The following is a 13,260-nucleotide window of genomic DNA, read 5'->3' on the forward strand; positions in this document are numbered from 1 at the left end:
TATTTGTTTAACCTCTGAATAATGGGGCATAGTTGATAGTGTTTGATTGCCTGACTGTTGGCGTCTTGCCCCATCCGACTTCCTTCTAACATCGTTAGACCCATATAAGTTGTGACCAGAAGCGTCATACAAAAAAAGATGTAGAGTGGTAGATGACTACAATGTTCAGTTACTTCACTGTTGGAATTGTTTTTCTTTGCCTTTCTGGTGAGAATTGGATGAGAAAATCAATATTTCTTGCACATCTAAGACGAGCTAAAGCTAAATATTACTCCAAAGCCAGCAGCTTGTTAGCTTAGCTTAGCATTGAGACTGCAATGATTTAGTGGCTAAATCTCCTAAAATACATCATTTTTTGTAAACGGTCCCTGACAAATACATGCCATAAACTACAGTAAAGCCTGGTTCTGTCTGTACATAACGAAATCCACCCACTATCACTTTGTTTGTTACAAAAACAACACATAATCCACATTAACATCTAAAAGCAAAAAGAATGTTGTGCCTTTTGGATGGACTAGTTCTTTCGCCGTTTCCAGTCCTGATGCTTAAACACTAGACTGCAGCATCATATTGATCTCCTTGTGGAGAAAGGCATGTTTTGCATAAAGTGACGATGTCCCACGTGGGAAAAGAAAACCTTGTAGATCTCTGAGTGTTCCAGTCCGCTGCGGTGGAGTCATTCTACTCACTGGGCGATTAGAGCCTCACCTGACCTTTGTATGTCACGTCTATAATGACCGACGGCTGGCTGCGATAACAGCCACCTCAAAGGGAGTGTGGTCCTGCTCCTCTTGGGCTTTCATCTCCAGTTTGAACTTTTCACGCTCCATTCGTGGTTTTAACGAACACATCAGGTACACAGTGAAGCCAATTTAAAACACTGGGAAAGCATACGAGCCAGAGACGTTTCCCCTCTTTAGTAAGCCAGGTAATTACAACCATCAGGATAGATATTCCAAAAAATGAGGCCACTGTAAAATGATATTTTTGGCTACTCATAACAATGAGGCAACATGTTGCAGATGGTCTGTTATGTGCTGCCAAAGTTTAATTTTCTTGTGTAAACGCAAGTGGGAGATTTATTCTCTTTTCTTTTTCCAAAGGACCAGGTATTTTATGATTGCAGTCTCTCGCTACATATTTTAGTTTTTGGACAAGATCCACAATGCAACAAGCGGACCGTTTCTGTTCCCCATCATTGATGGACTTGTTGAAAGAGAATAAACTGCAGATAGTTAGGTGTGTGTGAGACAGTTCGAGTCAAAAGCAAACCATCGGTCTTGCTTCAAGCACCTATTTTATTTTCCTTGACTTAATCCTTACGTTTGGCACTCTGCGACGATAAAAGCAAAGTGAGAAGTGTCAAAATAGCCACAAATCGAAGGGGGGGGCCCTTCCCTTCACATGCTCCCTTTGCTTCAACCTCTTGGTTCTAAATATCAAACCACTTCAGGTACTATGGCCGTTTGTGATACAGACTCTCAGCCCTGTGCACCCGCCTCCTCCTCTTCCTCATCCTATGCGATCTCTCCGCCATCTTCAGCCTCATCCGCTCCGCGGCGACCTGTTGTCACGCTCCTCGTCCGATCCCCTGAAAGGCCTCACCTAACGTGCTCATTTGGGCTGATTAGACACCAGGCAGTTGCCTGTTTTGGCGAACTTCAAGCGCCATCGGCCTGGTTCAGAAAGCGACGACCTCCGAGGTGGTTGCACTCGTTTGAAAGCGCGCTAATTGTTGTAATGCACGCGGTTATACTGCACCGCCGCCGCCGGTTCGTTGGCCACAACGGGAAATAAATGAGCATTATTATATTCAACTGCAAACATCTGTGTCGCGGCGAGGGGAGAGCGAGCGAGGGGAGAGAAAGCACAACTCCATTAGCTTAATGCGCAGTGAAATTTCACTCAAAGTGCAGAAAGTCGTTAAGTGGTCTCCATCTGTCTTCCTGAGTCGAGGAGAAAGAGTTCAGCACATTCATTATTTAAAATATCCTGGGCTCACCATTATCAAACTCAACTTGCGAGAGCACCTTTTTGACTTTTACTCAGTCACGGCTCATTGAATTAGCGAGCGCTAATTGGGCCGCTGAAGCGTGTCGGATTGTGAGCGCCACCAGCGAGCTGCTCTAAGCGCAGTCCGGCCTCTGATCAGCAGCTCCCTCAGACCTCCATCCCTGAGACCTCCATCCACGAGACCTCCATCCTCCAGACCTCCATCCCCCAGACCTCCATCCCCCAAACCTCCATCCCCCAGACCTCCATCCCCCAAACCTCCATCCCCCAGACCTCCATGCCCCAGACCTCCATGCCCCAGACCTCCATCCCCCAAACCTCCATCCCTGAGACCTCCATCCCCCAGACCTCCATGCCCCAGACCTCCATCCCCTAGACCTCCATCCCCCAGACCTCCACCCCGAATGATGGATTATTACCAATGCAGAACTTCGGCACATCAAAAGTGTTGGCCCTTTGGAAGTTGTCTGCTGTACTCAGAGATTCTTGAGTGAGTAAAACACATAATCAATGGGAGAACCTGATGTTTTACAGATGTAGCCGCTGCAGGACAGCATGCTACGTCCTCTTTGAAATCCCTCTAAGCTGCTAATGAACCAATGTTGCTATGCGGCGCCGAAAAAAAGGAGTTTGTCCACCTTCCGCTTGCATCCCTCGACTTATTAACATTCAGCAGGGGGGCTGAAGGGTCTGTGTGATGGATGGATGTCGTTGAGGGGTCTGACAACTGATTAATGCCTTAATTATCTCCAGAGCGGACCTGACACTCCTCCCGGAGCTGACAGAGTGAGCTGTGTGTGGCCCGACGAGTAACGTCGTGTTCGGGGCTCGCCCACCGCTATCTGCTCGACCAGGGTCACATTCACCCCCCCACCCCCCGAAGGAAAAATGTGAATTTCTATGTGTTGCAAAGGTGTAGAACAGTGATGAAACAGTGTAGCAGGGTGTTTTAGGATCTGATCATGTAGAATGGTCCTGCCTTTGGGCTCAGTATGTGAGGAGAAATGTGGTTTGAAACTGAACTGGCAAAATCGAGTTATTTTACAAACCCTTTTATGGCTATAAAAAGTGAATCTGAAAGAGATGTTGTAATTGTCAAAGTTGAAGAAGAACATGAAGAACAATAGTCAATTTGGATTGGTTTGAAAAGAGATCAGGTTTTTTATATACATGTATGCAGAGATGACAACAACCCAGGCAGTGTATTGTGTGAAAAAGATGGATGCATTGCTTCTGTGTGTCTCCTTATATTACAACATGCGCAAATGGCAACACTTGCCATATTGTGTTTGTAGAACATAACACGTGGGCCCTGTCACAAACGGGCTGACACAGATATTTGTTTTACATTCAGAGGTAGGCTGTTACATGAAATATTACCATTAGTAGTGTTTTAAATCAGTGATACTCTTCTAGTTATAATCACTGCAGAGGTCACTAACATAGTCCCATCATGTATATTTTACCCACAGGAATAAGACTATAAACACAATGATAGGTATCTGACCAGTGTTTTTTTGGCGAACAGAAATAAGAAAGTTTTGTATTAAGCCAACAGTGGTCATTTGATCACTGTAGCATTTAAAGTGACTAAACTTTAATGTCTGTCTACCACTTGGCACACACTTCAATTTCAAGTGAGAAATTCTGTGGCTAAATGAGACTGAGAATGTTTTTATTACGGACAGAAGGTGTAAATGGAGATTCCTTGCAAGAAGTGAGAAAGTTAAAGACACTTCAAGCAGAGCAGAATATCATCATGTGCACATGAACCTTTCAGTAACAACACATCGATGCAGACACGTGCACAAACATTTGCTCCTCACAGATTTAGTATTTCGTAAAAATAATCTTTAATGTTCAGTTGGTTTAGAGGCTGAGCTTCTGCACACAGGGTCACTTCAGAGGATATTATGTTGTATTTCATCACAAACTATTCAGAAGCCTATTGTATGCCCAGTGAGAGGTGCTGATGCGGTATGTTTGTACTGTGTGTGTTTTTTGCCACAGGTGTGTGACTGGTGCAAACATATTCGCCACACTAAGGAGTACCTGGACTTTGGTGCGGGTGAGCGGAGGCTGCAGTTCTGCAGTGCCAAATGCCTGAACCAGTACAAGATGGACATTTTCTACAAGGAGACCCAGGCGGCACTGCCTGGAGCATTGTGTAACCCGGGTCACGGGGCGGGTGGGGAGGGTAAGATGGACTGCGGTGGAGGGGTGCAGCTCCTCACTCCTGAGTCCTGGGGGACGCCGTTAACAGACCTGCGGCGCAAGGCTCCCTCACCAGGGGGGCCCTCTGCCACCTCTGCATTGGCCCCATCCTCTGCCGCCTCACCCTGCGACACGGCTGCCCACTGCTCTCCATCCTTATCCTCCTCAGCCAAGATCCCCACACCAAGGCCCCATGAAAGCCCCACACTCCACCCCCCGCCTGTTCCCAGTTTGCACCCACCTGTCGGGGTTCCTCCAGGTAGCCCTCCTATGGTGATGACGCCCCGGGGACCCATGCCCCTTCCGCTGTTCATGGAGCATCAAATGATGCAGCAGATGCGTCCGCCATTCCTTCGACCCTCAGCTCACCAAGGGGGTTCCCATAGTCCCCTGTCAAACCCTATCATCCCAGGTATTGGCCCACCACCTCCCCCTAGGTCCATGGGCTCAGCATCCAGCCCCATGCACAGACCTCTGCTGTCTCCCCATGTCCACCCCTCATCCAATCCTAACCCTGGCATGATGCCCCCCCACCCAGGTTTCTCCATGCCAGGCCTGCCTCCTTTCCCCCCAGTCAACATGATGCCCAATGGACGATATCCTCTGCCCCCAATGATGAACTTTGGCATGCCGTCCTTGGCCCCATTGGTACCCCCACCAACTCTCTTGGTCCCCTACCCTGTCATTGTACCACTCCCAGTTCCAATCCCAATTCCAATCCCAATTCCCTTTAACCCCAGAACTTCCAGGGACCAGCCGGAGAGCAGGGGCCACTTCTTTAGTGCTCCAGAATCCTCTGAAGCTTCATCTTTTTGGCATAACTCTCCAGGGTCTTCTGGAGATGACAGAGGGGAACAGAAAATGGATCCGGCTGTTGCAGAGCGTCTCTCTCCAATCCGCTCAGAGAAAAGCAGAATGGCGCTAGTGGACTCGACTGTCAAGGCAGAGGACAATTTGGGTACCACCTGTAATTTAAGCGGCCCCGCAGCGACGGAGGGGGTTATCGACCTAACTGTGGGCCAGCGGCCATGCCAGCAGCAGGTAATTCAGAGGACGCTAACTGGGGTCCAGGTCAAAGTGGAGGCAGAGGCTGAATCAAGATCCCCACCGTCTGCTGGGCTGAGTTGGGAAGGGAGAAGCAGTCGTGAAGGGGGGCAAGGGGCCCTCTCTCAGGGCTTTCTCAGTGCACTGGAAGGGGCAACACACCCAAACACACTGGAATTATCAAGCCCTCCCTCCAACGACAGCAGTCCTCCTTCCCATAATGATCCAGCAGCGAGCCAGCAAACTTCCTGTATCTCTAACAGTACCACGCCACCCTTGCCCAGCACAGCACCGACCCAGCCCCAAACCCTGCCCCACCTCCTGGCCGGCCCCGCTGCCCCGTGTAATGTCATAGTCAATGGTACGGGGTGGCATTCCCTTCTTGGCCCTGCCTTTGAGGCTCACGCCGACCGAAGAGGAGACAGTGTTGCAGGAGAAGGAGAGTCAGAGGAGCGGCCAGCCAACGGCGAGCTGGAGCGCGACGCTCTCAAAGAGAACGATTGCTCAGCCGGAGAATGGGAGCGGGGGAAGCGGGGCTTGGTGCAAGACAACATGGCCGACACATTGGAGGGGAAGCCGGATCCTGACGCCAACGCGGAGGAGGGCGAGCACGCCTACGCCATACCACTGCTGTCCGCGGGAGGCTGTGTGGTCATCCAGCCTGTGCCAAAGCCCGGCGCAGACAAGACCACCATCCTGTCCTGCTCCATCAGCTCCCCTTTGTCAGCAGACGGGGCCGCCGAGCTGGAGCCGCCGCTGAAGAGGAGGTGTCTGCGAATCCGCAATCAAAACAAATGAGGTTGGTTTGCCACAGCATGCTCCTTCAAAAATGCTTATCATCATTTTATATTCACAGGAGTTTAGTGTTTTATAAGTCACTTTTGATGATTCTCTTTAAATGTTTTCTTCGTTCCGAGTATGCATGTCTGAACGTACCCCCTTAAATTCTAAAATGTTCTTGGTTATTATTCATATTTGGTCTTTTCATCATGAAATTTGGGTAATTCTGGAGGGGAGGGGCTCTGACTCTGAAAAGCCTCTAAAAGAGACAGTGACCAATGAGGTAAACCCACTTGTTAGTGCCATTAAAAAAAGGAAATTCAAAATCTATTTTAGATTATTTAATTAATAGAAATGAAAACATCATTTTTGTGATATCTTTTTTAACAACAATTTTCAATTTTATACACATGTATTTCTCTAATTTTATTCAACCCATTAAAACCAAATGTAATGATGCAATGTTGCTAATTTAATAAAATTGTGTTCAAGAGCAATTGGAGACCAATTCAAGTTGCCGTAACATGAGAAGACGGCTCTGAAGGAGAGTAATTAATAACAATAAAAGCTGGGAATCGTGACCCACTCAGCGCCAGTTCTGCTGAACACGAACAAGCAGCTGAGGTCAAGTATACTGCAACCTTCAGCTTACTTAAAAAGGCACTCTTTGACTTTTGATATGGGAGGATAAAAACATTGTCCGTGCTCTGGCTTGCCTTTTCCAACTTGTGTGCAATGTCCCACAGCATTTATTATGAATGATCTAAAACAGTATGTAAAATTAATACCACCAAAGAAACAGACTCTGAATATTTCATTCTTTATTTGCCCTAAAGTGTCGTCGAGCTGATACCAAAGAGAATAAACCCCAAATTAGGAAGCACTGCTGTGAGGTGCACTTTCCTCAGTCTAATCCTCAGTGTTCTTATATGAGCCGCGTGGCTCCTAACTGAACGCCCTCTGGTCTCCCGCTTATCTGGAAATCAAAGTGGGGGCTGCCTGCTTTGTCTTCATGCATTGACTTCTTGGGAGGGGGGGCTGGGGGTGACTCAGTCTAATTCCCCTCCCATTCTGTTTCACAGATGACGCTCTGAGGACCTCAGTGCCATCAACGATACTCACTCCCCCCCCCGCCCCCCCCCCCCCCCGCCCCTAGCCACAGATTCCCGCTCCTGCCAACTATCGCCGCACACGTCACGCGCGTTTCTCTCGCTCATCGTCTTGTCCACCAGCACCACAAATCGCCTTCTGATGACCGAGGAGAGTCCACCCGGGGCGCCGAGGTGCATCGCGGCGCCGGACTGAACTCCTGCGTGCGTGGCGACGTGGCCAGTCGACGTCGCCCCGCCGCTTCTGACTGTCAGCCCACACTGCCCCCGATACCTCACACACGCCCCCCCCCCCCCCCCCCCCCCCCAATCAAAGCAAGTGCCCTCCATGTTGTCTGCCACTATGGAGCGAACAAAAAAGAGATTTCCATCACTGAAAGAATACTCCTGTTTCGTTCCAACCTGGGACCCCACCGCAGGCACAACATCTCTGCGCCAGTGAGATTGTGGTGAAGGTGTAGACCGATTGTAGAGCTGGCAATAAGGTGCAAGAAGTCTGTCCTATCTAACCAGCAAAAAAACAAGGGTCCTTTTTAAAGAGATGTTTCAATCAGAGGCTGGAAAACTGTCTTTGGACATTAAATCACACGTTGTATTGAGAATTATTCCCACCGCACTAGAAGATCAAATATTAACCTTCACCAGCAAGTGACGGTATTTGGGTGCAATCATACAATCTTTTGCTATTTGTTTCCCTTCTGCCATTTTTTTTTTCTCTTAAACTTCCCTGAATTGAAATGTTGGGACAGAGTTGTCATGGCAATCATTCCTTGATATTTCTAAACCCTCTGGAGTGTCTGTGTGCTTAAACGGCGAGCCGCCCCACGAACAGCAATAGCTGCCGTCTGAGAACATTTCAAAACAAGCGGGACAGCGATGCTTTGTGAACACTGCAGAGGCTACTTGCTCCCGCAGGCTAATGCTTCATCTTTTCTATTATACATTACCTGTGATGTTCATGAGATGGGCTAGTTTGAGACTACATGGAATTTACAGGGTGGCAGAGAGAAGCCAACTTTATTTTCATCCATAATTCTTTTGGGACCTGGGGGAACACAAATGTATTTTTTGGAAATCATTTTTCAGAAATATTTTCAAACATTGCCTGTCGCTTGTACACCTGTCCTGCCAACCTGCTGCATTTATCTTTTTGGCCAATTATGGTTTTAGAGGCATGCCTTGTCGGTTATTCCGCAGCATGCTCCATGTGCAACATTTTGGGCGACCCGTCGCGTTTGATCCGATCCAGTCACACGGCGTCGAGCTGGGACGCACAAACAAAGCCAGCATTTAGTTTACTCTCCTATGGAGAAGGGTACGATGTACCACTGCGAGACAAGTCATCATCACACGCCAAAGGCCTATGATGCAATGTTTAGAGAAAATGGGATTTGAAATTGAAGATTTGACCAGATAATTTATAGTTGCCAAAATAACAAGCACTTAAAATAAAGGATGATAAAGGAGAATACGAGTGGATTGACGGGGTTGTCTTTAAGGTTTACTCCATCCATAAATGCCGATCATAGGTTACACTACAAAGGGAGAATGCAAAATACAAATCCACAAAAAAGCTACAATGCAGGATTTGAACGATGCTTAGTTGTGCTTAACATTACGTGTTGAAGTCCCCTGCCATCTCACAGTTTTCCGCCGCAGCCTTTGATTTATTTATTTTTGTTCACAGTTCGACACTATGCGGTTCTTTCTTTGTCCCAAAGAGGTCTGGCACTTAACACATAATCACATATCGCAAGCACACCAACAGTCTTTGTGTGGCACACACGGACACACACAAAATGCATTTAGTACATTTAACCGTGTGAGGCAGGTGCAAGCGGAGAGCCCAGCTGAGATTACACAGTGTTGACTCAGAAGTAAGCTGTGTGCCTGTTACTCAGGCATTTAGGCTCAGCTCGCCGCATGCCAAGGCCCAGCTTCGGTATCACGTTCAGCACTTCTTCGCCCCTATTGTGGCAGGGAAAACGCTCTTCTGCTTCTGTTTTGTCAACCTTCTGCTTAAAGGCATTTGTCCATAATTGGCTACAATGCTTTTTGTAGTTATTTTGCAACGTAACTATATGCATCTTTCAAATATTGAACAAATGCACCCTTAATTGAAGATTTCCCCTCATTAGAGGGCAGCTGTCTTATCCAGAATCCAGAAACCAGGGCTGCTGTCACAAAGAAACTGGACACTGCAGTTTCTAATGTCTGTAATATGGGAGTCATACAAAGCCGAGGCCACAGCCAGGATATTTAGAGGTCATTACCCCCCCCCCCCAACATACCCCTCACCATTCTGACCGGGAGTCAATATCTCTCAATGCTTTTAAATATATTTATTCAGTTGTTTGTTTAGATATACTTTCTGAAAATGTTAAATCTTATCAAGCATATAAAATACCCCCTGTGCGCACGTTTTGGGAATTTAATTGTCTTTACTCCCAGGTGGCAAAAACACACAGAGGACACGATGTGCTCAATGGCAGCCACCGACACAGCTCCTTTGTCTGAGGCCAAACATTTGTTAGTGTACAGGCCTGAAAGAGTGGAGGAGGGAGGAAGGCTATCATGTTGGGTGAAGAGGACAAAGTTATCTAAATACGTGCTGGTTTGCCCCTTTGTTTGCAGCTCCGAGCTAACCCTTAGCACACACTGCATTGCCAGCATTTTCAAAAAAGAGAAGACTCCTCGTGAAGGGAAAAGAACGGTGGTGATGATGGTGATGATGATGATGATGTAGGACTGATGTAGGCTGTTCAAATATTTTGTCCCGCTAGCGCATGAGACAGATGAAGCCTATGTGGGGACACATTGCCATAAATTGTAAACCCGAGAACATTGATGTTAATCAGAGGAAGAGCCCTTCTCCCATTTGGACTCTCCATGAGCTGACCTCTAGCGCCACCCTCAGGACAACATGTTTTGAATTACTGTAATAGCAAGATTTCCACAAAAGGAATAGCTTCATTTTTTGTTAAATTACACTGAGTGGGTTTCGTTCTGATGGCTAAATGAGGAGGTTGTTCCCACTGTGCCAGCCGTCGATTAGCTTAGCTTAGCATGAAGACTGAAAATGGGAAAAACAGCTTTGTCCAAAGGATAAAGAAAACAATGTTAAATGATGAACCCAATTGTTTGTTTGTTTATGCTAAGCTGGTCGGCTGCAGTTTCCTTCCTTCATAAGATATTCCTTTATTGCTGATAATATACTGAATAGTTTTGGTGCCCTTTTCTTGTCCCTTCTTCTTATACCACCATGAGGCTGACATTAAAATCTGGTCTTACTTACAACTGGCTCATCTCCCAGACTCAGAAGAAAAAAGTTGTAGCGGGTTTGATATGTGCTGAGGAGCTCAAGGATCCCAAATCTCTTGTTTTGGGTCTGCTGTCCCCTCCTGCTTGTCGCCGTGGTACACACATTCAGACACACACCAGACAAAACAAGGTGCACATTACATCTGACCCTAATCTGCATCGTTGCATGCGCCACACGGCCCCGTCTCAGATATCGTTGACACGAGAGCCTAACTCTCACCGGGGAAATCCTGGATTGTACTGAATCAGCCTTTTGCCAGCATTCCTCTTTTTGATAACAGACTGCAGACCTCGTCGACAGCCTAAATTATGCAATGACAGCTAACCCCGACCCCACAGATCAAATAAAACATGTGACTCCTTGTCATACCTTTCAGAAACAAACAGAGAAGTTGCCTTAACTTTTGCTTGTATAATCCATTCGGTTAAGACAATGATGCTCGCGTGTCAGGAAGACTCCCTTCTTTGTACAAAATGAAATGTACCAGAAACAGCAACAACTTTGTTATCTCGCTAGTGTCAATGTATAGATAATCAGCTTTTTCTGTAACTTGTATGGACTGTCACATTTTTGCTAAAAAAGAAACTCCCTCGTTCCCAAACATTCGATCTGTTCAACGTTTTGACTTGTGGTGAACCGTCAATCTTTTTGTGTACATTTTATAGTATTATTTATTGTTGACAAGTTTTTGCATTTGCAAATAATAAATCAAAAAAAGTAAAATAAAAGGTGGTTTGACCTGAGCATTGGATTGCGGTGTAAATGCCTGGTGAACACTGAATTTTTTTTAAACTATTAAAATGGAGAAAACAGTGACACGAGGAGATGATCTCCTGTCTTTTATCATGACGTTGTAACATGTACATAACATGTGGCCAAAGTTACTTTGAATCTTTTTTTTGTGTTGTAACAGTATTTGTTTTATCCAGTGAATTGCTCATGAAGACAAATAAATAAGAGGCACACACAACCTTGTGTAAGATATCTGGTCATTCTATGTACGAGGAATACTTCATTCACCTCTGATCTGAAAGAGATAAAACTACCGCCTCTCCTTGGGCTGCCTTTTTATCGGGGAGATTTTTCCTCACTTCATAACGTCGCCTCTAAAAACATTCCTGTGGGATCACAGACAATGTTCTTACCTTTAAGAGAAAAGGAAACAGAAATAAGAATAAGAATTTGACCTCTGATGTACCATAGTTTACAGTAGTCCATACATGAGCAAACGCCAAATATGAACCATTCAGTGCATGAGAAAATAATGAATTAGTCTAAAATAAGAACCCCAACAAGAGATTTGAACCCCTTAATAAACACAAGGATGCCATAGCGCCTACCAGTCAAATACATGCACAGCCCTAAAATGTTGTGAATAATGCGTGAGTGAATACACATTTTAGAATATTGAATCATTCATAACTCGGTTTAGGATATACCATTTAAATATTCATGGCTAGAATGGAGTGGATTGAAAATGAAATCAGCACTAACTAATGAGCTCAGCTTAGACATTAAGTAATAAAGTGAAATCGTTATTTATTTCTCGGGGTGCTAAGAAAATTAACCTAAAAATCAACTCCCGAGCTCAGTAGAAAAGAAAGAAAGAAGAATAAAAGGTGTCATTTATTGATCATCATCATTGTGGGGAAATTATTCTTTGCATTATCCCATACTGACATATCAGAAACAACAAGTAGAGTGGTGGTGTATACAGCGGGAGTGTTGTGTGACTGCACATTCACACATTCTGGGGCCAATGGTCTCTAGCTCCATCGTATGGCTGCTGTTGGGTATCGGCCCACCCCTCAGTGAAGAGGTAATGGGAGGAGGCTCCACTTCCTCAGGGAGACACGCAATTTTAATGGATTCACAATTAAATGCTTCCTGTGCAACAGCTTAATGGGGGAGAAAAACAAAGCCGACAATGTTGGTTTTATTATTTATGAAAGTGTATTGAGTTGATTCAACTTTTGATATTTCAGCTTGTAAAAGAACCCCAAAAGAATTCATGACTATTATTGTACTGAATAAAACTTCTCACCGCCAAATCATGAGGTTGTTATCCTGTGTGCATCACCTTACAGTAGATTTGTTTTGAATTACTCAAGTGTGTAATTACATGACACGTGTATATGAGCAATATCACTAGTGCACAGAAATTATACAGGGATGTTATACAGTATGTTTACTGTAGCTTATCAATTAATTTCTTTTCTTTTTATATTAGTGGCACAACATCTTAGCAGCGTCCGTGTTGCAGACAAAAGGATTCCTAAATAGCACTAAAAATGCCCTCTCATGTGGTACAGCTGATCAAATCTCACAGGATCATAATATTGTTGGTCACATATACAGTACATATGTAAAAAAAAAAAGTGTTACTATATCAAAAGTTGCATTAACTAACTTAGATAGCCAGTGTAACGTAATGATTAGAAGAGTTTCTTGCTGTATGTGTATGAAGCCAAACAACCTGCCATCTAACAGCAGCACATTCACAAACATATTGATGAAAATCTACAAAACGCATCACAAATCCATTGCAGCGTTCACGATTGTATAAGTGAGCACTACATCACAACCACGTGTGAAAACATGTATTCAAGAATATATACATGTAAAAAAAGATGTAAACGATCGGGATTCGAACCCCGTGGATCAAAACATCCTAAAGCCAACGAGCCCACTACTCTACGCAGTGAGCTATGGAGATTCACAGGTGTTGTTTTGTGTGGTACAGGTGTGATGAGGGATGAGAAACGCCATTTGTAT

General features: G+C 45.4%; 1 protein-coding gene across 4 annotated transcripts in view; it reads left to right on the forward strand.

The window, feature by feature from the left end:
• sobpa (sine oculis binding protein homolog (Drosophila) a) overlaps positions 1 to 7,192 on the forward strand; it is a 28,624-nt gene extending 21,432 nt beyond the window's left edge. For all 4 annotated transcript variants that reach the window (XM_037487319.2, XM_037487321.2, XM_037487320.2 and 1 more), the window contains 2 exons: positions 4,027 to 6,073; positions 7,137 to 7,192. In XM_037487319.2, the coding sequence (XP_037343216.2) occupies positions 4,027 to 6,072 (2,046 nt within the window). In that variant the 3' untranslated portion in view covers position 6,073; positions 7,137 to 7,192. The remainder of the gene's footprint in view (positions 1 to 4,026; positions 6,074 to 7,136) is intronic.
• Positions 7,193 to 13,260: the final 6,068 nt, after the last annotated feature.

This window comes from Pungitius pungitius, chromosome 14 (genome assembly GCF_949316345.1).
Source record: "Pungitius pungitius chromosome 14, fPunPun2.1, whole genome shotgun sequence".
Taxonomy (NCBI): domain Eukaryota; kingdom Metazoa; phylum Chordata; class Actinopteri; order Perciformes; family Gasterosteidae; genus Pungitius; species Pungitius pungitius.